This window comes from Melopsittacus undulatus, assembly GCF_012275295.1.
Source record: "Melopsittacus undulatus isolate bMelUnd1 chromosome W unlocalized genomic scaffold, bMelUnd1.mat.Z SUPER_W_unloc_2, whole genome shotgun sequence".
NCBI classification, from domain to species: Eukaryota; Metazoa; Chordata; class Aves; order Psittaciformes; family Psittaculidae; genus Melopsittacus; species Melopsittacus undulatus.
The window spans coordinates 534,161-560,762 of NW_022993944.1; the positions used below are offsets into that span (position 1 = coordinate 534,161).

Below are 26,602 nucleotides of genomic sequence, written 5' to 3' on the forward strand. Positions count from 1 at the left end.
ACAGTCAAAGTCCATTGTTTATATATTCTTTGTAAGTAAAAGGCAAAAAATTAATTTAACAATACTGTCCTTTCCGTAAGTGATAATTACTGAAGCAGAAATCCTGAAGTATCATGATATGTATAATATAAAATATAAACACATTGGCATCCTTGACATCAAAAAAGCAGCTACAGCATGTACTACAAGGAAACAACATCAAGCTAGATTGTTTTGTACTCCATATACAGCTCTCACTAAATTTTACATGAAGAAAGAAAAAAAGTTAAGATATATTTATTTAATCTTACTTGGACTACTCCACTGGGATTGACCGAGATCATGGTACATATCCCACGGAATGCTGAATCCTTTTCTTCATTGTCTCTTATGTTTCGCAGAGAAGTGCACCTAGGGTTGGAAAGCAAAACTTAGCTAATTCTATTACTTTTTCATTCTATCAAGTCAGAACTAGATGACAGTATTTGATGGAATAAGTCACACTGATAAGATTATCTGAAATACTATTTTGAACACTTAGAAAGATACTTGATGCACAGTCTTTACTAGTATATTCCCATTAGGTATCATCTCCAGAATCTTGCTTTCCTGTTGTGCTATATGCAGTTAGGAAGTGTGACCTGTATTCCATTAAATACAAAAGAAACATGTATATGAAATATTTATAGAAACTATCATTATTAAAAGCAGAACGTATAATGCTATCACAGTGTGAATTATGTCAGATATCACTTACAGAACAGTTATTTAACTTTTACAGCAGCAAGCAAGCTACTTTATACATAGCAAGTCTAGAAACATATTCCTTGCAGCAATTCAAGCCTCAGACTGAAGTAATACACAGTTTAAATTTTACAGTATTTGCATGCATTGTGTTATCATTCTGGTGGATTTTAAAATGCTCTTTTGTAGTCAAGCTTTAACACACAAGCATGTGACAATCTTATCCCATGCATAAATTAGTTGTTAGCCACAACATAAGGAATATATGACATTGCTACTAAAAACTCACAAACCTGATAGGACAAGATTAGTCACATGGTTGGCAATGACTAAGGATTGAGATTTTGTAACCAACCGAAAATATATCTAAAAGTGAGACAGAAGAAAGAAAGTGAAGAAAAATGAATTAAAAAATAAAGATTTAATAATACACACCAGGGTCTTATAAACTGCTGTAGCACGGGGGCCACTTCTTGAGGACAAACGTAACCAAGACGACCAATTGTTATTGCTAAGGTAATGCAATCACGGTTATACACCACCAAACGCCAACCAAGACATGAGCAAATGAGTGGGGAGGAGAAAAAAATAAAGAAAAAACAACAAATAACTCAGAAACAGAAGCCAACAGAATCTGTGTATGATAGTAAACATAAGATTTCACCAGTGCTGTTTATTTCCACCCCCTAAATTAGAGGCAGCAATGTATATGGTATACTTTCCAGGGTAAAAGAGAAATTAAAGAAGAAAATGAGATCGATAACACCAAAATCCACAATTTAAAATCTTTCTGATGTAATCAGTCACTCTGCCATCTTCAGAATCATTTCTTACAGTAAATTTACCTACCATACACTTCAAAATTTTAAATAAAAAGTACTATTATGGATACTCTTGACAGAAAGGAATTAAGCATTTTCAGTTTTAGTAGTAAGTAGTCCTAAGCATTTTACTTTTTCAGTACTTTGAAATCAGGATTTTAATAGGCTTACTATCTATCAGTAAAAATACATTTATACATACTTTTACATTGAATATATTGTGGTCTATCTAATACACTATAAATAGATTAAACACTTCTCTAAGAGCACCAAATATTTGTTTTCTTCATAATCTTGTAGAGATTTTTAAGTGGTCACTAACTCACAGCAACTGACTGCAGAAAATTAATTCTTTAATCCCAATATTTCTCCTGTTCAGAAAAAGCTTCCTCAAGAAAGTTATATAAGAATCTTTTTATACAAAAGCACAAGGACACATGACAAACAAAACTGCTTCTTTGCATGATTAAGTAGTGTTGTCTTTTGTTCTAAGGGAGACTGGATAAAATATCATCATGCAAACATGTTTTAATGGTGCTTGCTCAACTCATGAAAGATTAATCTTTAGGAAAAGGAGAAGGTAGGAATAATGTATCAGGATTACTTGAAGCAAAATACACGAATAACACTAAAATCCAGCAGATTTATATGAAGCAAAGAAAGGAAACCTGCATTCAAGGGACATACTACGCAACACTAATTAACAGGCATTTGTGAAAAGTTTCATGAAACATGCAATAAAGCAGGTGATGCTTTCTCCAATAAAAGTTTAATGTAGGAAATACTAGCAGTTTGAAATGTACTCATTCCATGAAAGCTGTGGCTCACTGGTAATGTACTATTTTGCCCAGACATTATAAAATTTCAATATGCTGTTTTTTAAACTTTTGGCAGATCTAACTTATAAAACTGTATTTGAAGTGGCACTTTCAAATGAAAATACACTTTCAAGGTTTATCTGTAAGTTCTCACAGGTCTGTACAAGGAATAGTAATTTCTGACAAAGCTTAACGTTTTGTCATGCACTCATTATTTTTTATGCAACTACTTTTACTTAAGGTGGTCCTTGCATGTTTCCATAGAAGTGTTTTCATACTTCATTACATAACAACCTAAAATAGAAAACAGTAATACTCTTGCACATACCAATGGCATGTATGCAGCACAATATCCCACAACAAACTTATAATAAGTACACCACACTCAACATTTATCTGCAGTTAGGCATCCGCATTTAAAGTAACTATTAAGATGCTTAAAAAAGAAAAAAAAAGTCAATGTTTGGACGCTTAAAAAAATTCTCTAGCAGTGATGGAGGCAAACTTTTAAGTACTAGATACTTCTCAGTTATAGGTATTATACAACCATCAGTACAGATGATGGGGGATGGGACAGGGAGAAAGAGAATTTATATCGCTATACTATTCCATAGTGTAACAAGCAATTATTTGCTCCAAAATAATCTTTTAAAAAAGCAATACCTATAATATGCCAGATAACTAGGCAATTTTTCCTTCAAGTTCACCTTCCGTACTAAATGATGGGGTTGGTATGTAGAGAATACTGGAGGATAAATATGCATTGAAAAAATCTCTCTCCAATTTATACTTAAAAAAAAAGTAACTAACACTGAATTTATGCAATCTTCAATTATGTCAAGCATAATTATCAAACTATAATTTTTCTTACAAAATAGTTTTCAAACAGAAAAAAGTCAAAAGATTCTCAAATGGTAAAATAGCTAAACAGAAACCTGTTAAATTATTAATAAAGTATTGATGAAGTAGGGAAGGTGCTCTTCATACCAGAATACGCCCTCTATAAACACAAAAGAAACAAGCCTCAGAAATTCTGATTCAATAAAACATTTGGTGGATGCTTCCAAATTGAGATTTTGGAAGGCAAAGCTGCTGGCCAGAACATAGAAATAAGCATGCCAGTTAGACTTTTTAGAATTTTTTTATTAAGTGACCAGATAGTAGAAGTTATACATAATTTCAGATATGTTGTGGTTAAACTGCCATCACAGATCTAGATTTTTGTGCATATTACTACAAATTAATCTTTAAAAAGTGCATTTTTTGTAAATTCATGATTTGAGTTCATTATTTGTTTTATATATGCCAATTACATTTGTTTCAAACACTAGACATATTAATGCAATACAGGTGTAAGGACATGCATATATTAAAATCAGTGTAAAGTCACTAAGTCTTTAAGTGTCACTGCATACATTTGTCATATATGTAAATAAAATTGAAGAATATTTAAATAGATGAAAAATATAAAATGTAATAAAGGTGAGAAAGCAATAACTTTAATAATCTAGATATATGATAGATGTATTGTTGCAAGACTGAGACTTTAAGAGCTTCTGCAAAAGATTTAGTTTTGCTTATAAAAGTCAAATATATAACAATAAAAGAAGTTCTATGCAATTTTTAAAATCATTATTAAAAAAACAAACAGCCCTCTAATTCCCTTCACCGTGAATGTTTCACTTTTTGGGTACCTGTGTTCTCTAATAATGTCTTTGGTGTGTTGGGTCTGTTAATTATTTCTACAAGCTGGTGCAACACCATTGGAATATAAGGCTGCATCTCTGTACCTGAAACAGACAAAAAGAAACATTCAGAAGAAAATTACCATTAATATACATGATCTATTTATATCTGGTACATTGAATTTACTGTCAAGGACAAGAATATAAAATCTAATTTAAATCTAAATGTGTAAGTATCACTAAAAATAATAAAAACCCACAACCCACACACACCATTCTAAATTTTCAAAGATTCAAAGAAAAAAAAATAGTTAAAAATCTTACCCATCTGGATGGAGATTTCTCCAATTGCCCAGGTAGCATTGTTACACACAGAAATGAATTCCGGGTTTAGGTTGGTTCCCAAAATGGGCATGAAATCAGCTAGAAAGAACAACATTTTAAAATCTCATCACACAATACAACAATCTTGTCCCATTACTGTAAGATCACGGGGGAGGGGTGTGTGTTTAAAAAATCACATAAGCGTATTTAAATTCTTTTAAAGCATTACACCAGAATTAACAAGAGTTCTATTTCTGCTACATAGATTAACCTAAATTTTACAACCTAAGCAGATCAATGCAAATCTTTTCAAACTATGATTTTAAAATATTTCTAATAAGCTTTACGTAACACTAGAAGCCTTTTTTTCCTCCCCATCCTGGGGGTGAGGGAAGAAAAAAACCCCACATCTGGATAGCTATGTATTCAGCTGTGCTAAAAAAAAAACCCAAACCAACTAAAAAACCCCAAACACCCCCCAAACAACAAAACCAACAAAAATAACCCCCACCAAACACAACACCCTATCCTCCACATCCCCCCCCCAAAAAAAACAGTGGCAAACAACAATGAATCCTAGAAAGCAAATCACAGCCTTGAATAAATTTTAATAAAATACTAGTCACAAAGATGGATTATAACATCTGCTAAATAAATTTTAAATTCTAAGCCTATCCAGGCATTCATTTGTGAAGTTAAGTGTATCTTGAGAGTATCTGAGGGAAAAGACAGTGAATACTTAAGTGTATAACTGATGCTACTTCCCTACTGAAATTAAAAAGAAAACAAGAAAAAACACCAAAACTACCCTCTAACCAGGTTTTCTAATTTCAATATACATAAATTATATGTAACAAAAGATTCTAATAGAACAAAAAACCACAACTATTTAAAGCTGATGGGGTTTTTTTTAAAGAAAAAAGAAGTATTTATCAAAGAAAACTGTCCTAATTGAAGTCAAAGTACATGTTTTGCTGTATTCCAGTACAATAGAAAGCATGTTACATTATAAAAATCAAGCAGCAAAATGAACTTTTGCACTGTCTACAAAAAGAGCAATATGTCTTAAACACACAGTTCAAAGGAGAAAAGACTACAGACACCAGGAAAATGAAAGCTTATAACACCATGAGAAGGCATGCCACAGAAAAGGGAACTTAACAATGGCTAAACCAGAATTAATACGTAAAAGAAACATACCGATGCAAGGCTTAACATGCTGAAAACACGCCTTTGTCAGATCACCTAACAATGCAAAAGAACTCTGCCGTACCTCAGGCATTTTATCCTAAAGAGAGGAAGAAAAAAACCTGACAATTCTAGAAGTGTTCCAAATTCCCTTAAGAAAGAAAATCCTTGGATTAAACAGGTTACTCATCTCACCTGCATGCATTGGTACATTAATGTCAGGGTATTGCTGCAAGCCACTAGCTGTTCAATGTTGCCTCCAAGTCCTTCAGCTAAACCACTGAGTAAATCAAGGGCCACAATCATGAAATCTTTATCTGGAGCCTCATATTGGTCTGGCTGAGCGTTGTGCAACTGCAACAAATAAGTACACATTTTGAAAACGAGTATTTCTCAGGGGTATGTGTAAAAGTAAAAATAAACCAAACAAAAATTAGTTTCAGAACTGCAGCTTCATTTAAATATTCAATGGCTAATACTACAAACTTTCCTGCAAACCCACAATTTACATAGTTAATACATTGGTTTGAGGAGTTATCCTGAAAACACTGGAATAGCAATAGAAAAATACCATGGCTTGTGCAAGAGTCTTCTGCACCAGATTTACACAACGCTGGTATACAGGTTCACAGTATGGAAGAAACCCAGATTGCAAGGCAGTAGCAACTGACGACAGGCACTGAAATAAAATAAAGAAAAAAAAGAGCAAGAGACATACTAACCTTCCCTACCACCCCAAAGTACCTTTTACTTGAGAGAGGTGAATTATACCCACAAGTAAATAAAAACAATCTAGAAAGGCAATACAAATTAGCTGAGCCAAAGCAACTGTCGGCTCACTCCTACTTGTGTCAGTCAAGGAAATTTCGTAGAAGCAACATCTTCTTAGAAGTGGCTAAGAAAGCTCATACAGTTACTATAAATCAGCTAGCACTTACACTAAATTTCAGTATCCTGACCACGTACAAGCCCTAATTTTACCCAAGAGTTATGAAACTAATTTCTCTAGAAGTGTTTTCCTCCTTCACACTTGGAAAGTACAGACAATAGACTACATAGTTCATACCTTCAGACTGTCTGATAACAGTTTTAATGGAGGGATGAAGGGAGAGCAAGGAGAGAGAGAAGAACCACAGGGGGATTGAATATTTTTTTAGAATCATAGAATCCCAAAGAAAACACTCAAGAATGGCAGAAAAATCATCTAAATATTTCCGCTAAACCTGATGGCATTTCCTCAGTCACAAGATTTTCTCACTACAGTCATAATATTTTCTCCGTAACAGGAGATACCTAACACTGTCAGCTTTTATAGTTATACTTACTAGGAGGAGAAACTTTAGTAATAGGGGCAATTCATAAAAGAAGTATATTCAAATTTTAATATTTACCTCTAATAAAGGAAAGAGATCTTTATCTTCATCCTTCAATATGTTCCACTTCTGGATTAATGGAGGCATTAGCATCTGAATATATTCCTATTTAGGATGAAAATACATCAGCTACTGAAACACATCATTGCATACTAGTTAGAAGATTGATATATTAAGAATTGATATGTTCTACTTTTTAAGCAAAAGAAAATTGATATATTGTAATTTAAACCTTGTTGCAATATGTAGAAGTACTAAATTACGTAGAAGTATTAGATTTTGCAATTTATGTCTTAAGATTTTTTGCTGAGTCACATAAGTACCTTTCCAGAATGAATCTTTTCCTCCAGGTTTAGCTTCAGTCTAGCAACTTTTAATAGCTGCCTGGGTTTTCACAAATCTATGGGATTGCCTCAGGGCCTACAGAAAATGTTTTTGCCGGCAATGCAGTCTGGCTGTTCATCTGCTATTTCTCAACCATCTCTCATTACTCTGATGCTACAACCCTATCCCCCCAAATTCCTGAAACCTCCTCAAGCAACTACCTATCCATGAAGAAAGTAATTTTCTGTCCCTCCAGAAGGGTGCACTAAACAATTCTGCATAAAGATGTTGCATCTTTCCTACCACTGTTGTCACAGTCACAAGGACATTAAGCAAATCATCCCTGTAGTACTATTGCTCCCAGTAAGTATCCAAAGAGCCAATACATTCTGCCAGCTAATGCCATGTCCAAAGACACAATATTCTAAGTGACTGAAGAAAGTCCCACCATCACCAGGAGCTCCCATTTAGCCTCCTCCTGATGATATCAAATGTGAAGCTGGCCAGGGCCAGATAGACATTGAGAAAAATGTCATTTGATGGTGTGGAGTCTTGGAAATCAAGTAAAATTTCATGGCAACAACCCAAATTGTTTTATTTTAGTGTGTCTATGTCATGTAAAACACTATAGAGAAATAAAGGAAATTTCAATACTGTCCTGGTTTTGGCTGGGATAGTTATTTTCCTTCTTAGTAGCTGGTACAGTGCTGTATTTCATCTTTGGTCTGACAACAGTGCTGATAACACACACATGGTTTAGTTGTTGCTAAGTAGTAATTAACCTGATTGAGGACTTTTTAGTCTCTCATGCTCTGCCAGTGAGGAAGGGCACGGGAAGCCAGTAGGAAGCAGAGACAGGACACCTGACCCAAACTAGCCAAAGGGATATTCCATACCACAGCACGTCATGCTTAATATATAAACTGAAGGGAATTACCTGGAAGGGACCAATCTCTGCTCAGGGATGGGCTTTTTTTTAGGAGGTGGAGGGGGATGGTGGGGTGCATTATTCCTTCTTCCCTCTATTTCCTTTTATTATTATATTATTATATTTTACTTTATTTCAGTTATTAAATTGTTTTTGTCTCAACCTGTGGGTTTTTACCTTTTTTCTGATTCTCCTCCCCATGCCATTGGGTGGGGAGTGGGAATTAGCAAGTGTCTGTGTGGTACTTAGTTCCCAGCTGGGGTTAAACCACGACAAATAGCCATCATAAGATATACATGACACGCATACAAATCCTATTAAAGTACTTACGTACACTACAAAAACCCACTATATTTGCCTGTGTGTTATCTGTGCTTTGTCCAAAGGATTCTGTGTTTTTATATATAAAATGCATATCTGAGGTGTCCCTGCCCATGGCAGGGAGGTTGGAACTATAAGATGTTAAGGTCCTTTCCAACCCTAAATATTCTATGATTCTATGATCTGTCACATTCTCTGATAAAGCAATTTCTAATAATGATGTGCTCCAATACACTGGAAAGACACACAGAGCAGTTTAGCTATACTGAAAGTGGTTACAAAAAAAAAAAAGTCAGTAGAAATTAGCACACACATTCCACCAATTTCTTTAAAGTCCCATTTCGTATCTATATTGATATATGTATCTCCTCTGAGTTGAAAAATTCTGAGAATGAGGGAAAAAAAATCACAATAATGAGAAGCACATTTTATAAGCCACCACATATTTGGTAGTGGGAAAATTACATGCAGTCTATGTATTTTGCATGTAAATATTTATTATTGAAGCCTACACAGAAAGGTCAGTATTTCTGTTTTATAACATATAAAGCACATGACAAAAAACACCTACCCAGTTTTTCAATATATGACAAGTGCGTAAGGTATACTCACTGGTTTATTTAGATGATGTCCTACAGAATCTGCTAGAGTTCCTATAGCATCATAAAGAATGAGCAGGTTTTTATGCTGATATTTACTAAATGCGAAGACCAAAGTGTCAAGTATATATGCAAGATAAGGAACAAGCTCTGTACAAGCCTCCTCTTCTAGAGTAGCAAAGGCACTGAATGACAAAAACCCCACCCCAAACAGGTCAGTCAGTATCTTGGAAAAAACAAAACAAGACCACCCCAAAATGCCCCAAACTACCCATTTCTGTTTAAACACAGAGCTGTATTTAATTCTCAAATTCATCCAAGGTATATTTTCAAAATGGTATTACTGAGACAAAATCAATCTATTTTCATTGAACACAAAGATTCAGCTCTTATATTGCAATAAGCAAAATTTAAAAATATTCCTGTAAAACCTGTTTACGTATACCTGTTACAGATCTAATTCTGCTTTATAAGGAAACTTCCTTGGCAGTCTGCTGTGTACACTTCTGCCCCACACAAACTGACACATGAAAGCTTTATTTGCTGAACTTCCTGCACAAGAGGTGTACCCATTTCATTAATGGTGTGTCCATTCATTTTTTTTAATATTAGCAAACAAGTGGGAGAAGGGAATCTTACCTCCAAGGGTCTCCTTTCAAGAGAAAGGGAATATCCCTTGAAATAACTGCAACCCAAATGTTTTGGTAATCCTGAGCTAAATATATACAACATCACTAATGCAATGATAGGACAGTTTTCCTTTTATCATCAGCATTGACCTTGTTCATAGGGCATATAAAAGCCAGATTTCTGGTCAGTGAAACTTAAAATATTGAATATAAACAGCTGTCAGATACAGATAATTTCTTTTACTGTAAGAGATGGTTTAGTTTGGAGATTCATATATTCTGAAAACAAAGTGGACAAAAGAAATAATTTTATTTCAACTCAGAGTAATTTGTGACTTCTTCAGAAGAAGGTGAACCTACTCCAATTTAAAAGGAAAAAACTAAAATACATTAAGAGCTAGAAGTGTTAACTTATGTTAATTATGTTAATTTATGTGTTAATTTATAAAAGCATCAAATTTGTTTCCCATGAAAAAGCAATATCATGGATAATGCTTTTTGTTTAAGCTTTTGCTCACCTGCAGGCAGCTTCTTGTACTCTCTTGTTGGTATCCAGGATACACTTTAGCAACTCAGTCATTAATGGCTTCAAGTATGTGTCTGGGGGTTGACTAACTACCCAGTGTGCATAGCGACTAAGAGTCCAACATGTAATGGAGCGCACAAGAGCCTTTTTGTTAGAGAGGCATTGAATAAGGTGAGGGATCAGCTCAGGAAGATATGGAATCATACCCTGCATGCAGCCTAGAAGGAAAAATAAAGCTATTACAGTACAAGAAATAGAAAACATAATATAACTTTTTGCTATTTCCTAGAAGGTATGCAATAGATCTTAACATTATACAAATAATTCTACCTAATTTATGCTAAGTCCTAAAAAGAAACCTCACCATAAACAATAACTGAAATTCCCAATCAATTTTACATTCATTTCAACTATATTTCTACTTCGGTGCTTCCCCAATCTCCAGAAATTCTGCTTTATTAAATGGAGTATAGCAAGAACATCCAAATACTATTAGTTCATAAGGCTTGGAAGTCTTATGCCAGTCTAGTCAGAGTGACCAAGACAACAAGTAGAGAAAGATTAGGCCTTGATAACAAATCACCATATCATTAAAAAGCATTCCTTAAGAAATCTACACACTTCAAGTCAGCAAGGGCAGTAATACACTGAGATTTGCCAGAAGTACAAACTTTTACCTTACTTGACTTGAAATCAAAATCAACAAAAATGTTTTCTAGCAATAAACAAAAATGTATGTTAACTAGGTACTGTAGGAAAAGAGTTAATCTAGGCATGGACCCAAACATATTCCTTAAATTTGCAAAAATGGACAGGAATGCTGGAAATACGGGTAAAAAGCCAAGTCTGTGAGTAAATACAAAGAAATGGAAGTTATCACATTTAAATCAGAGAACCATCCACAAAAAGCAGCTCAAGGCACTGACGTCACAGGACTGGTCTCCATTTCTAAAAACAATGACTGAAATGTAAGGCTCAAATTTAATAAATATCACTGTCATATCAAAATCACAGTAGTACTTTATAAGAAACCTATAAATATATGATGCAGAGTGAAGAAAGAGAGGAATAAAAGAAACTAAGTTATGCCTTATGTCTCCAAAAGATGCAGAGATTTTAAACTAAAAAATTAAACAAATAACTGCAGTCACCAATGAGCAGATGTAGGGATTAATCACTAAAACCAAGTCAGCTAAAGACATATACTTGTTTGCAGAAGTAAATTCACCAAGAAGAAATCACAGAGCTGCTTTAGAATCAATCAAAAATTCCACAACTTGACATGCACTGTTGCCTTACCTTCAGCAATTGCTCCAAGAACAAGAATACCAGATTCTTTAACTGCCCATTCGGGATGGAAGAGCAACTCCTTCAAAAGGGGCAAGATGTGTGGCAGAAGTTCATCATGAAATACATTAGCCAAGACATCTAGAGCAGCAGCAGAACATTTCCCTGAGGGGAATTAACAGCAGGAAACTGCTTATTACAAAAGCAGTTGTACTTAGACAAGTATAATCCTCATTTTAAATTTGAGCTGCCAGGGCATTAGGAGGAAAGATACTTCCATTTAATTACAGAATCACAGAATCCCCAGGGTTGGAAGGGACCTCGAAAGATAGAATCATAGAACAGCTAGGGTTGGAAAGGACCTTAAGATCATCTAGTTCCAACCCCCCCTGCCATGGGCAGGGACACCTCACACTAAACCATATCACCCAAGGCTTCATCCAACCTGGCCTTGAACACTGCCAGGGATGGAGCATTCACTACCTCCCTGGGCAACCCATTCCAGTACCTCACCACCCTAACAGTGAAGAATTTCTTCCTTATATCAAGTCTAAAACTCTGCTGTTTGAGTTTCAACCCGTTACCCCTTGTCCTATCACTACAGCCCCTAATGAATAGTCCCTCACCAGCATCCCTGTAGGCCCCCTTCAGATACTGGAAGGCTGCTATGGGGTCTCCATGCAGCCTTCTCTTCTCCATGCTGAACAGACCCAACTTCCTCAGCCTATCTTAATATGGGAGGTACTCCAGTCCCCTGATCATCCTCGTGGCCCTCCTCTGGACTTGTTCCAACAGTTCCATGTTCTTTTTCATGTTGAGGACACCAGAACTGCACACAATACTCCAAGTGAGGTCTCACAAGAGCAGAGTAGATGGGCAGGATCCTCTCCTTTGACCTGCTGGTCACACTTCTTTTGATGCAGGCCAGAATACGGTTGGCTTTCTGGGCTGTAAGCACACACTGCTGGGTCATGTTCATTTTCTCATCGACCAACACCCCCAAGTCCTTCTCCACAGTGCTGCACTGAATTTCCTTTTTGCCCAACCTGTAGCTGTGCCAGGGATTGCTCCAACCCAGGTATAGGACCTTGCACTTGTCACGGTTAAACTTCATGAGGTTGGCATGAGCCCACCCCACAAGCATGTCAAGGTCCCTCTGGATGGCATTCCTTCCCTCCAGTGTATCAACTGAACCACACAGCTTGGTGTCATCGGCAAATTTGCTGAGGGTGCACTCAATCCCACTGTCCATGTCACTGGCAAAGATATTAAACAAGACCGATCCCAACACCCATCCCAGAGGGACACCACTTGTTACTGGTCTCCAGCTGGACATTGAACCGTTGACCACAACTCTTTGCATGTGGCCATTCAGCCAGTTCTTTATCCACCGAGTGGTCCACTTATCAAATTGATGTCTCCAATTTAGAGACAAGGATGTCATGTGGGACAGTGTTGAATGCTTTGCACAAGTCCAGGTAGATGACATCAACTGCTCCACCCCTGTCCATCATTTCTGTAGCCCCGTCATAGAAGGCCACCAAATTGGTCAGGCAGGATATTCCCCTAGTAAAGCCATGCTGGCTGTCACCAAGCACCTTGTTGTTTTTCTTGTGCCCTAGCATGCCTTCCATGAGAATCTGCTCCCAGATTTTGCCAGGCACAGAGGTGAGACTGACTGGTCTGTAATAACCCAGGTCATTCATTTTCCCCTTCTTGAAAATGGGGGTTATATTTCCCTTTTTCCAGTCATCGGGAACTTCACCTGACTGCCATGATTTTTCAAATCTGATGGCCAGTGCTTTGCAACTTCATTTCCCAGCTCCTTCAAAACCCGCAGATGGATTTCATCAGGTCCCATGGACTTGTGTACATTCAGGTTCTTATAATGATCTCAAACCAGATCCTCTCGTACAGCGGGCAGAAGGTCTAGATTTTCACAGTCCCTGTGTCCGCCTTCCAAGACTTGGGTGGTGCGGTCAGAGCCTTTGCCAGTGAAGACCGAGGCAAAGAAGTCATTCAGAACCTCAGCCTTCTCCAAATCCTGTGTAGCCAGTTCTCATGTAAGCTTCCGGAGGGGGCCTACATTGTCCCTAGTCTGTTTTTTAGCTGCTACATACCTATAAAATCCCTTCCTGTTATCTTCAACATCCCTAGGCAAGTTTAGCTCCACCTGGGCCTTAGCTTTCCTAACCTGGTCCCTAGCTTCCCAGACAACATTCCTGTATTCATCCCAGGCCGCCTGTCCTTGCTTCCACCTTTAATAAAACTCTTTTTTCCTGTGAATTTTTCTCAGCAGCTCCTTATCCATCCAAGGTGGTCTCCTGGCCCTTCAGCTGCACTTCCTTCTAGTCAGGATGCAACATTCGTGAGCTTGTAGCAGGCGACCCTTGAATATTAACCAAGAGTCTTGGGCCCCCTTGCCCTCTAGGGCTATATCCCATGGAACCCTACTAAGCAGGTTCCTGAAGTGGCCAAAGTCTGCTCTCTTGAAGGCCAGGGCGGTGAGCTTGCTGCACGCTCTTCTCACTGAAAGATCATCTAGTCCAACCCCCCTGCAAGAGCAGGGTAACCTAGAGTACATCACGCAGGAACTTGTCCAGGCGGGCCTTGAATATCACCAATGTAGGAGACTCCACAACCTCCTGGGCAACCTTTTCCAGTGCTCTGTCACTCTTACAGTAAAGAAGTTCTTCCTGATGTTAACGTGGAACCTCCTATGCTCCACTTTACACCCATTGCCCCTTGTCCTACCACTGGATATCACTGAAAAAAGCCTAGCTCCATCATCCTGACACCCACCCTTTACATATTTGTAAACACTGATGAATGAGGTCACCCCTCAGTCTCCTCCAAGCTAAAGAGACCCAGCTCCCTCAGCCTCTCCTCGTGAGGCAAGTGTTCCACTCCCGTAATCATCTTTGTGGCTCTGGGATCCACTGTGCTCTGGTACAAAGTCACAGCTCTTAGGAAAGCCATTTTTGCATCATTTTTATAGCCGCTGAAAAGGCTTATACACTTGGGATATTACAACAATTACCAACAGGAACCATGTTATTATATTGCAACATTATATACACTACATAATTTCAGGATTGTGTAACAATACAGAAAACGGAAGGTCTGCGACATGAATGTCACATACTGGAGGAACTGAGGAGAAATAGCCTAAAACTATTATCAATTGATTAAAAAGAAAATGTTCAAACATGATCCGTGTCTCAAAGCAAAAGAGGCAAAATCATCAGTCTCTAGAGACTGAAAGAAATCTGTTGACCTCTGCTCTGAGCTTTTATATCTTACCCCTAATTCTGTGATGTAACAATAGAAAGAACACCACCTCAAAATTTGTTTGAAAGTTTTTAATCACATATTTTTAGCACAAAAAAGCTCAGAAAACTTCAACACATGATTCAGAATCCTTACTCTGGTTTTCTGTTGTGGTGCTATCATGTCTAGAAAAATAATGCTCGTATTAAAGAATTTATACTGCCTTTTTCTTTTTTGCTTATTATGATTTCAGTTCCTTCTTAATCTGTCAGAAATTATCCATTGGAACAAAAGTTCATACAAGGCTCAGAACAGATCTCTACTGCAAAGCAGTAATAAACAGCACAGACTCCCCAAGACCAGCACCTACTTCTTTAAGCTCAGTCCGTTTCAGCTTTCTACTAGAGGAAAAAAAGGCAGGCTCCCGTATGTAGTTACCAGGTCTCATTAGTAAGCAATGTTGCTAACTGTCAGGCTGTGCTGACATTTCCTCTGTTCAAATTGGAAGTCAAATATAGAACACTAGATAAGCAATAGGGCACACAATTCTGAATTTAAGCTAATAAACATTTTTTCAAGTCCAGATGACATACATCAAAACAGATTTCTTAACAGTTCTGTTCTCTCTCTTTCCTAGTTAGCTTTAGCTTCCTCACCATCTTAAAAACTGTGAACCGCAGGCACATTCTGTCATTTCAGCTATGTTTTTCAGAAAATTTGTTTAATTCTACAATCTGTACATACAATAATGACCACAAGAACAGCATTATGAAGTTAAAACTATTTTAAACAATACTTTACAAAAGCAAGCATATTTATTCTTATTTTCCTCTAAAATAATAATAATTTAAAATTTTAGATATGCCTCAAAGTTGTTTGTTCCATAAGCTTCAAGGTATGTTCATCTACACTACATCAGAACTACTGGTAATGGCTGTCAGTAGCAGCATGTTCAAATGGAGGAAAAAAATACTATCACGCAAACCAGATTTAGAGGGAAGACTGAAGTAAAATAAAGCATTATTAAGCTTCCTCAAGCTAAGAACAATGAAAATTCAAAATCCAAAGCTTCTGTTGAATTGCATCAAAGTTTATGTTTGTAGCTCTACTGGCCATATTTTAAATAAGCTTACTGGTGGCTAGCTTTTGTCAGTACAATTATATAGCCAAAATATCACCTAAAAGGCATACCCTCTGCCCCAACCACCAATTATATCAGCAGATAATTCTTTTTATATTCAAAAGCAAAGTCTCAGTATTCCTATACACAAGCTCTTGTTTTTATTCCTACTCTTGTATTATGCAAATAGCTATATTTTAAAACATTTTACATATTACTTTGACATACTTAAATTCCAGTCAGAAAGAGTATCATCATCATCATCAAGATCACTGTCATCATCGTTACCATCTTCAGTACCATCTTCTTCATGTTGCTGAGCTACCGTCCGTGAACGATAAAACCGAGGTCTTATATCCTGTTCACTATCTGGAATAGCTTCATCTTCTTCAACATCCCCCTGTCATCAAAATTTTTATCAGATGAACTAGTTTAACTATATTGCTCAAGGAAGTTCAGAATGCAGTGTAAACTTAAAGATTTTATAAGAATATGAAAGAGTCACATCACACTTGTGCTGCCAGCTAACTAAATATACCATTGTTCTTGCATTCTGTTACAGTATTGTCCTGGGTTCAGCAGTAGCAGTCATTTTTCTCCTTCTTACTAGCTGTTGTAGTGCTGTGTTTTCGACTTAGGCTGGGAACAATGCTGATAAAACACCAGTGGTTTTAGTTCTTGCTAAGTAATGCTTACTCCGATCAAAGACTTTTTCAGTCTCATGCTCTGCCAGGAAGGAGGGGCATGGGAAGCTGGGAGGAAGCAGAGACAGGACACCTGACCCAAACTAGCCAAAGGGGTATTCCATACCACAGCATGTCATGCCTGCTATATAAACTGGGGGGAGTTACCTCGGGTAAGGCTGGGTATCTGTCGGTGGGTAGTGAGCAATTGTATTCTCTCCCCTTGTTATTTCCCTTATCATTATTATTATTGGTAGTAGGAGGAGGAGTTTTGTATTATATCTTAGTTACGGGACTGTTTTTATCTCAAACTGTGGGACTTACATTCTCTTGATTTTCCTCCCCATCCCTCTGGGAGCAGGGGGAGGAAGAAGGAGGGGAGTGAGTGAGTGAGAGGCTGTGTGGCTCTGTGTTCCCAGCTGGGCTTAAACCATGACAAGTATTTACCAGAAAAATGACAGGAAAATAGAAGCAAGAGAGATAAGCTCACACGAAAGCATGAAGTATCCTTCTTATTAAGAAATTATTCTTGATAAGAATGAATTATAGAAGGAAGAAGAGAGAGAAATTCTAGTATGCAGACATTCTAAAATGTGATGGAAAAAAGCTGTATAGTTCAAGCTAGAAGGGCATTAAAATGAATTCTGATAATTTTTTTAGGCTGCTTTGCTGCAGTAATTCATGGGTAAAAGTATCCCAGCTCTGCCAAAGTTGGGTGGAAGGGGACAGGGACAAAGCAGGAAAGCCCACAGATTATTTTCCAACAAACATGGTAGCAGTCACATTTAATTTTTGGAACAGCACACCTTGCCCAAGAAAGCTAAATCCCAATTGAACAGATGACAGACCAGATCTGGCCTACCAACTCAATCATTCCGATTTACAAGTCAGAAGCCAACCAAATATTCTTCCAGAGTATAAAAGGAATCAGTGCTTACCTTCAACAGAATAATATCAATCTCTGCATATTTCATACCATTTATCAGCACAGGTATCAGTCTACAAAGAAATATTGATATATGTCAGTAAGGGAGACTCTGGTAATTACTAGCCTGTCAGTCTCACTTCAGTGCCTAATAAAACTATGGAGAAGGTCATTCTGGGAGTTATTGAAAAACAATTGACAGACAATGCAGATGACTGCAGGATGGGCTCATGAGGAGAAAATTCTGCTTAAGTAAATTTCCTTTTATGACAAGGTCACCTATCTAGTGGACCAAGGGAAGCCATTAGATGTGTGGGGTTTGGATTTTAGCGAACCTAAAGGAGGTATCCTTCTGGACAAAATGTTCAGCACACAGCTAGACAAGTCCATAATATGTTGGGTGAGCAACTGGCTGACAGATTGGGCTCAAAGGGTTATATAGTAAATGGGGTTATATCAGGCTGTCAGCCAGTCACCAGTGGGGTTCTCCAGGGCTCAATTTTAGGGCCAATGCTCTTTAACGTTTTTATAAATGATGTGGATGCAGGAATTGAATGTACATTATGTAAGTTTGCCGATGACACTAAATAAGGAGGAGCTGTGCACTCCCTCAAGGGTAGAGAGATTTTATAGAGAGCTCTGGATAGACTAGAGAGCTGGGCAATCACCAACCGTATAAAATTTAACAAAAGCAAGTGCTGGATTCTGCACCTGGGACAAGGAAATCCTGGGTATTGATTCGGAGAAAACTCCAGGAACAAAATTGCCAACAAAGTTTTCAAGCTGACAAGCAGGTATTCCTTATTGCAGCGCCGGGAGACACGGGGGATAACTCCTCCTAACGTGTGTCTCCCTATTGCTACACAAGCCATCCTTATATAGTCCCTGGGCATACATACATATTCATGAGGCTATGTATGGATTACATCACTTTCCAGAAAGCTCCCCGCATGCATACAGAATTGTGGTGGTGGTCTCTGAGGGTCGTTTACTTCTTCCAACAATCTTAATCACTTCTGGCTGCCTCTGAAGCATGCGCAATAGATGCTTGTACCAGTTTAATTGGTTCGTTAGCATCAGAGACATAATAACCCTCCTATCCTCCTACTTATCAGTTAGTTTACCCGTAGCCTATCCTGGAGACCTGCCATTCCCAGATACTCCTTATCCCTGCGTCCTGTTTTTCTAGACTGTTTTTCTTAAGACTACATCAACTCTAACGATTTATCTTGTGCCAGTATGTTCTCTGTCTGTACTCTATTTTTTTCTATGTATTATGCACCTCAGTAATTTTCCACTGCTACTGTTACAAAGCCATTGAACTTAACATTGCTTAAAACTAATTCTAAAGGTTCATATATTCCATTTTTGTGTTCCCCTTGTTTCAATATACATACAAATTAGGGGATTAGAGGCTGGAAAGCAGCCCTGTGGAAAGACTTTGGCATGTAAGCCTAAATATATTAAGCCCTCCTATCCTTTTGTGATAAATTCAAGTATCATCCCTTAAGACAAGTCCTCAACACTGCAGAGATCTTGATATTAGTCGTGTCATTAGGCCATAATAGAACTCACTTATTTATTCAACTGGTTATGGCCACGGGACTCCAATGTTCTTGATGTATGAAATAGAATCATACAATCATAGAATAGTTAGGGTTGGAAAGGACCTTAAGATCATCTAGTTCCAACCCCCTTGCCATGGGCAGGGACACCTCAAACTAAACCATATCACCCAAGGCTTCATCCAACCTGGCCTTGAACACTGCCAGGGGTGGAGCATTCACTACCTCCCTGGGCAACCCATTCCAGTACCTCACCACCCTAACAGTGAAGAATTTCTTCCTTAGATCCAGTCTAAAACTCTGCTGTTTGAGTTTCAACCCATTACCCCTTGTCCTATCACTACAGCCCCTAATGAATAGTCCCTCACCAGCATCCCTGTAGGCCCCCTTCAGATACTGGAAGGCTGCTATGAGGTCTCCATGCAGCCTTCTCCAGGCTGAACAGTCCCAACTTTCTCAGCCTGTCTTCATATGGGAGGTACTCCAGTCCCCTGATCATCCTCGTGGCCCTCCTCTGGACTTGTTCCAACAGTTCCATGTTCTTTTTCATGTTGAGGACACCAGAACTGCACACAATACTCCAAGTGAGGTCTCACAAGAGCAGAGTAGAGGGGCAGGATCACCTCCTTTGACCTGCTGGTCACACTTCTTTTGATGCAGCCCAGAATACGGTTGGCTTTCTGGGCTGTAAGCGCACACTGCTTGCTCATGTTCATTTTCTCATCGACCAACACCCCCAAGTCCTTCTCCGCAGGGCTGCACTGAATTTCCTTTTTGCCCAACCTGTAGCTGTGCCTGGGATTGCTCCAACCCAGGTGTAGGACCTTGCACTTGTCACGGTTAAACTTCATGAGGTTGGCATCAGCCCACCTCACAAGCCTGTCAAGGTCCCTTTGAATGGCATTCCTTCCCTCCAGTGTATCAACTGAACCACACAGCTTGGTGTCATCGGCAAACTTGCTGAGGGCACACTCAATCCCACTGTCCATGTCACCAACAAAGATGTTAAACAAGACCGATCCCAACACCGATCCCTGAGGGACACCACTCGTTACTGATCTCCAGCCGGACATTGAACCGTTGACCACAACTCTTTGAGTGCGACCATCCATGCAGTTCTTTATCCACTGAGTGGTCCGCCTATCAAATTGATGTCTCTCCAATTCAGAATAAAAAAAGAAAAGAAGAAAAAGTACTGGGGGAAATACACAGATAAAACCACATTCACTACAAAAATAAATCAATAAAAATATAAATAAGTATTATAAGCCAAATCAAGCTACTACTTGCTGGACCCAGCAACAGTGACAGACTCAATATATTCTTCTCAGACTCAGCATATTCTGCAATTCTGCAGCTGAGGAGTATTGCTTCTGAAGGTACTCAGGCCAGCGATATTATTCACACATCTCAAAGGTGCATTACCACCTGAACTTTTATTGAAAGGATAGTAACTATTCAGATTAACACACATTTGTTGACATTTTCTGCAGCATACTTCATGAAGTATGCAGGAGCTATATATTTTTTAAGAAATCCTATAGGAACAAAATAGAACAAGATATTAAACAATCAGGTTGGATAGGATCTTCTCCCACTTAATATAAAAATAATTTAAGATTATCATCAGGTACTGGCAAATTTATATAGCTCCCTAGTCAAAAAGGACTCGCCAACAAACATGATGCTGAAAGACATGTAATGTTACTCTTACCTCTTTTTCTAGAAATTTAAAAGTTCCTTAAAAAATCCAACACAACCAAGGATGAAGCTGTTGCAACGTCAGTGTTCATGTAGGCCAGAAGTTGTTTAAGTTTTATACTGAGAAATTGACTAGTATTAATATGTGGATATTTAATATTAAAAGTAGTATTTAAGAAAAAACATTTTAAAACCTAAAAATAATTTCTCATAACATTGGCTCTCCTGTTTTCAACACCTATTCCTGTATGGCTACAGTAAGTGTTTTGATCTCAATTCTCTGCTAATTGCTTATGAAAACTGAAATTTTGACAAACACCCCTTTTTTTAAAAAAAAAGCTTTACATCTAAAATGGTCATTTTTGCTGAAAAGAATGCATCTCTTCTATATCTTGACTGGAAGAACAGAATCACAGACAAAACTGCTCTAGTATTTTCAAAACCCTTCCATGCATGTCAAAACTAGTCTCCATTTACTGGGAACACTGAAGAATTCATTTCCTATTGCAGAAGTATTCACATTAGTCTGGAAAAGTTATGAGCACTGTTGCAGGCATACAGATGTTTAAAACTCAAACACATCCCCTACCATGCACCAGCCTCTGGGAAAATCAAACGGTACAATAGGATGTTAGAAAATATACTGAGAGCAATGGGTGGTGGGACATTCAAACATTGGGATACGCATTTAGCAAAGGCCACCTGGTTGGTAAACAACAGGGAATCTGCCAACAGGGCTGACACAGCCCAAGCAGATTTTTTAAGTACTGTAGAGGGGCATAAAGTTCCTGTGGTGCGCGTAAAAAATCTGCTGGGGAAGACAGTCTGGGTTATTCCTGCTTCAGGTAAAGGCAAACACACTTGTGGCATTGCTTTCACTCAGGGACCTGGATATACTTGATGAGGCAAAGGACACAGGTTGTTTCTGGAGCTGACTCTGAAATACTTAGAAGTCTTTTCAGTGACTTTTGTGTACAAGAACTAGCTACAGAAAACTCCTAAGCATACAAGAAATTAGATACAGACTCCATAAGAGTAACCAGGAACAAGTCAACTGAAGTTTAAAGGTGGCTATTTCAAATTAACTAGGAGTTTTAATTCCTAATACTTACTTAGTGAGATGCCGACATAATACATCTTTACAAATTGGCTGGTCAGCCAAAGTCAGCCAAAACTCACAAGCCTCCAAAGCCACGTTTTCATCTTGGTCTTGGGTCCTTTGAAGCATATACTACATAATATATAAAAAAAAAAACCAAAACAAAAACTTCTGTAAGTTTTAAGGGCCCAGAAGACACTATCAAAATTGGAAAATGTGTTTGCAAAAACAGAATACACTACCAGAGTAATTTTGTTTCTTTGAGGCAAGAGGAAGAAATATATATAAGAGACTATTCAAAGCTATGGTGAGAATAAGCCAAGAGACTTATTTCTTAATGCCAGGTGATTCATATTCTAAGTTTCTTAACTGCTTTTGTGAGAATGCTATTACCAAGAAACTACAGACAGAGACCCAAGATAATAAACAGCAGTTTCCTGAGAACAGGAATGTGAACACGCAAATGAAATCTAATAACTGAAATCTGTTAGGTCAGTCTACTCCTGACATATCCTGTTGTCATGTTCTCAAAGGAAGGAGAAAAAAAAAAAGCCCAAAAACCCAAACCAAAAAAACCCACAAAAAATACACATCTGCTCAAATAGAAGAACATGCTCAAACAACCCACTGAAATAAAAATTCAACCATTCCTACATGCTCCAGGAACTTAGCAAGAAAGCTAATACTAAAATTGCCTGCTTCAAAAGCATGATGCTGGCCAATACCTTCTGTCTTTAAATCACTACTGCATCATTAATATTCTTAGCTACTTTAAAAGTGATTCTCTATAAGCCTTTTCTTTAGGCTTATGGATACAAGTTTCTTTTTAAGACTTCCTTCAGTTACAGCAGCCACCATCAGCAGCATTCAGCTTGGAGATATTCAAGCTTCAAAGGGGCAAAACCAGACTCATGTTGAACAGTAGTCAGTTCTGGGATATTACATTTGCACATACCAATGTGTATACAGAAATGGAGAAAACAGTAACAGTACACAGTAGCCCTGAAACAGGGGAGAGGTCTAAACTTTGTTACAGAACAAAAATCCACTACTACTGTCTTCTGTAGAGAAGCAGCCTGGCAATAGTTTTCCCAACAAAATACCAGATACAGTGAGAACCCAAACTTGTTTTTATTTCTGGTTGGTGACATCATTTATACCTGCAAAGTCCTTACTGATCTTAGGAGGGTGAAGAGCCAGAGAAGTTATCACTTGTTGACAATAAAATCTCCAAAGCTTTATTCTCTCTCTCAAAAAAAGACAGCAACCAAAACCAACCAACCAAAAAAAAAAAACCAACCCAAAAACAACACCTAAGAAACAACTATCCCTACTTGTAACATGTTACATGAGAACATGAATGAACTCCAACACAAAAGGGAAGCCTACAGAGGGTGGAAGCAAGGACAGGTAGCCTGGGAGGAATACAGAGTAATTCTCTGAGCAGCCAGAGATCAGGTTAGGAAAGCTAAAGACCTGACAGAATTAAATCTGGCCAGGGACATTAAGGGCAACAAGAAAAACTTCTATAGGTACACAGGGAATTAAAAGAAGACAAGGGGAAATGTAGGCCCTCTCCAGAAGGAAACGGGAGAACTGGTTACCCAGGATTTGGATAAGTCCAAGGTACTCATAGAATCATAGGTTAGGGTTGGAAAGGACCTTAATATCATCTAGTTCCAACCCCCCTGCTGTGGGAATTCTTAAAGAGCCAAGGCCACGTAGTGAGCGATTCCAATACCCTGAGCCTTATTACTGTAAAGTAAGAAGATTTTTGGCAGGCATAAGCAAGGTCAGTTGTCTTGTTATTCCTCTGTAATTTTCCACTGAAAACGTGCAGAGAATTATCTCTGCCAAGGTTGTAGTTTCCCCCTGTATTTTTAGAGTAAGGTATTTAATCGCAATTATAACAAGTTATAAACATTAGCTTTGTAAACGGTAGTAACCTCTAGACTAACCAATTAGAGCTCAGTATCCAAGGCTGTTACATAAGAAACCTAAGGGTGTAAGGGTATAAAAGGAGCACTGTATCTGAACAAACTTTGGCAATCGCTTGATCACATTGACCGTCTCCACATTGTCCGTGACTCCTGCGTCAACACCCTGCCATGAATTTTGCCTCGGTCTTCACTGGCAACAACTCCAGCCACTGGAGTTGCAGAAGGCAAAGGCAGAGAGTGGGGGAATGAAGAACCACCTGCTGTAGGAGAAGATCAGGTTCCAAATCATCAAAGGAACCTGAAGGTGCACAAGTCCATGGGACCTGAAGATGTATTTATGGGTCCTGAGGGAACTGGATGATTTAGTTGCCAAGCCATTATCCATCATATTTGAGAAGTCATGGCAATCCGGTGTAGTTCCTGCTGACTGGAAAAAGGGAAAAAATAAATCCCATTTTTAAAAAGGAAACAAGGAAGACCTGGGGAACTAGAGACTAGTCAGTTTCACCTCAGTGCCCAACAAGATCATGGAGTAGATCCTCCTGGAAACTATGCTGAGGCACATGGAAAATAGGGAGGCGGTTGGTGACAGCAAAAATGGCTTCACTAAGGGCAAATCATGCCTGACCAATTTTGGTGGCCTTCTATGATGGGGTGACAGCATTGGTGGTTAAGGGAAGAGCAGCTGACATCATCTACCTGGACTTTTGCAAGGCATTTGACACTATTCTGCACGACATCCTTCTCTCTAAACTGGAGAGATGTGGATTTGACAAATGGACTACCCAATAGATAAAGAATTGGCTGGATGGCCTCATGCAGAGCATTGTGGTCAACAGCTCCATGTCCAAGTGGAGATCAGTGATGTTCCGCAGGGGTTAGTATTGGGACTGGTGGTGTTCAACATCTTCGTCAGCAACACGGACAGTGGGATTGAGTGCACCCTCAGAAAGTTTGACAACAACATCAAGTTGTGTTGTGCAGTCAACACATTGGAGGGAAGGGATGCCACCCAGAGGGACCTTGACACACTTGAGAGGTGGGTCAACGCAAACCTCACAAAGTTCAACAGTGCCAAGTGCAAAGTCCTGCACCTGGGTCAGAGCAATCCCAAGCACAACTACAGGCTGGGTGAAGAATGGATTGAGAGCAGCTCTGAGAAGGACTTGGGGGTGTTGGTTGATAAAAAGTCCAACATGACCCACCAGTGTGTGCTTGCAGCCCAGAAAGCCAACTGCACCCTGGGCTGCATCAAAAGAAGCATGACCAGCAGGTTGAGGGAGGGGATTCTCTCCCTCTGCTCTTGTGAGTCACCATCTGGAGTATTATGTTCAGCTCTGGGGCTCCCAACATAAGAAGGACATGAACTTGTTAAAGCAGGTCCAGAGGAGGCCATGAAGATGCTCCAAGGGCTGGAGAACCTCTACTCTGGAGACAGGCTGAGAGAGCTGGGCTTGTTCAGCCTGGAGAAGAGAAGGCTCTGGAGAGACTTTAGAGCAGCTTCTAGTGCCTAAAGGGGCTGACAAGAAATCTGGAGAGGCACTTTTTACAAGGGCCTATAGGGATAGGACCATTCTATGATATTTGCCAGGGTTGGTGTCATGGAATTCAAGACAACACATAGGAAGACTAGACAGTAGGCCAAGGCTGTTGTGGGTTGTGGGAGGTGAAGGCAATAGGATTTGCATGATGAGCTTAAGCAACACTGAAAACAAGCTCTGAGGCCTTGATACCGAACAAGCCTTGGGACGATAAGTTAGGATGTTGAAACACAGAAAATGTAACAAAACGAGCCTTGGGGCAATAAGACAGGATGTTGATGTAACAAAGAATTTCAGCTGAAGGTCAGAGGACATGGCAAGATGGGAAGCAAGAAGGCAGAACTGTCATCACGTGAACAGCGCATGATCAACATTGTGATTGGACTATTGTGTGTGTGTTTAACCTAGGGGATTTTCACAGAATCCAATGAGATTGAACGTGGCATGCTTGTGCATGTTGGGAAAGCACTGAACAAGGGGATAAAAGGGCTTGATTGTAATAAAGCTTTGTCTCGGTATCTTCACCAACCCGAGTCCTGTCACAATATGCCACAATGGGTCACCTCAATTTTATGCCTCTTTAATGCCTTTGTCCAGAAGAAAAAAAACCCAAAAAACCACTACCAACAACAAAAAGAAAACAACAAACCAACAAAAAACACCTTCTTCATGTAGTCTAGACCTAGCCCTTATGGAATTTGACACTGAGTTATGACCGACTTGTTAACATGAAATCTCCATTAGAAACATATTGATCTTTGCTATATTTCCAGTCTAGCAAGTAGTCTATGTAAAGGCAACTAGAAACTGCCAATATTTCCCAGAAATATGGAAATTACAACTCAAGCAGTTGAGCAGACAAAAACCATCTGATTGGCCCTCTGGTAGGCCAGTCTGTACCAATCTAGAATGATAAAGAAACTATCAAATGACACTAACCTATAGAACTGAATGTAATGGCAGGCAGTTTCATTAGCAGCTCAAAGAGAATTTCAGCTATGTAAAATAACATTCCTTATCCTTGTTGTCAAAAGATTCAAAAAAAAGGTGAGAGCTTCAATGTGTAAACTGTAGCAGTATCAGCACTAGAACTAGAATTTTTCACATGATCTTCTTGTGGTCAGGCAACACCTGGCTGCTCCATGGTATGGCTGATCCTGGCTATTTTAGGATCAATTAACTTAATGAAGTATGAACAACTGACATATACAT

The 26,602-nt window shown here is 38.7% G+C and overlaps 1 protein-coding gene across 2 annotated transcripts in view; it reads right to left on the bottom strand.

Moving 5' to 3' along the window:
- Positions 1 to 26,602, bottom strand: part of LOC117438217 (transportin-1-like) — a 104,517-nt gene that overhangs the window by 13,840 nt on the left and 64,075 nt on the right. For both annotated transcript variants that reach the window (XM_034073704.1, XM_034073705.1), the window contains exons 9-22: positions 21,923 to 22,041; positions 17,558 to 17,618; positions 16,165 to 16,336; positions 11,559 to 11,711; positions 10,252 to 10,477; positions 9,118 to 9,289; positions 6,951 to 7,037; positions 6,131 to 6,238; positions 5,755 to 5,913; positions 5,572 to 5,659; positions 4,372 to 4,470; positions 4,057 to 4,152; positions 1,159 to 1,234; positions 291 to 390 (exon numbers count right to left, since the gene is read on the bottom strand). In XM_034073704.1, coding sequence (XP_033929595.1) covers positions 291 to 390; positions 1,159 to 1,234; positions 4,057 to 4,152; positions 4,372 to 4,470; positions 5,572 to 5,659; positions 5,755 to 5,913; positions 6,131 to 6,238; positions 6,951 to 7,037; positions 9,118 to 9,289; positions 10,252 to 10,477; positions 11,559 to 11,711; positions 16,165 to 16,336; positions 17,558 to 17,618; positions 21,923 to 22,041 — 1,716 coding nt within the window. The remainder of the gene's footprint in view (positions 1 to 290; positions 391 to 1,158; positions 1,235 to 4,056; positions 4,153 to 4,371; positions 4,471 to 5,571; positions 5,660 to 5,754; positions 5,914 to 6,130; positions 6,239 to 6,950; positions 7,038 to 9,117; positions 9,290 to 10,251; positions 10,478 to 11,558; positions 11,712 to 16,164; positions 16,337 to 17,557; positions 17,619 to 21,922; positions 22,042 to 26,602) is intronic.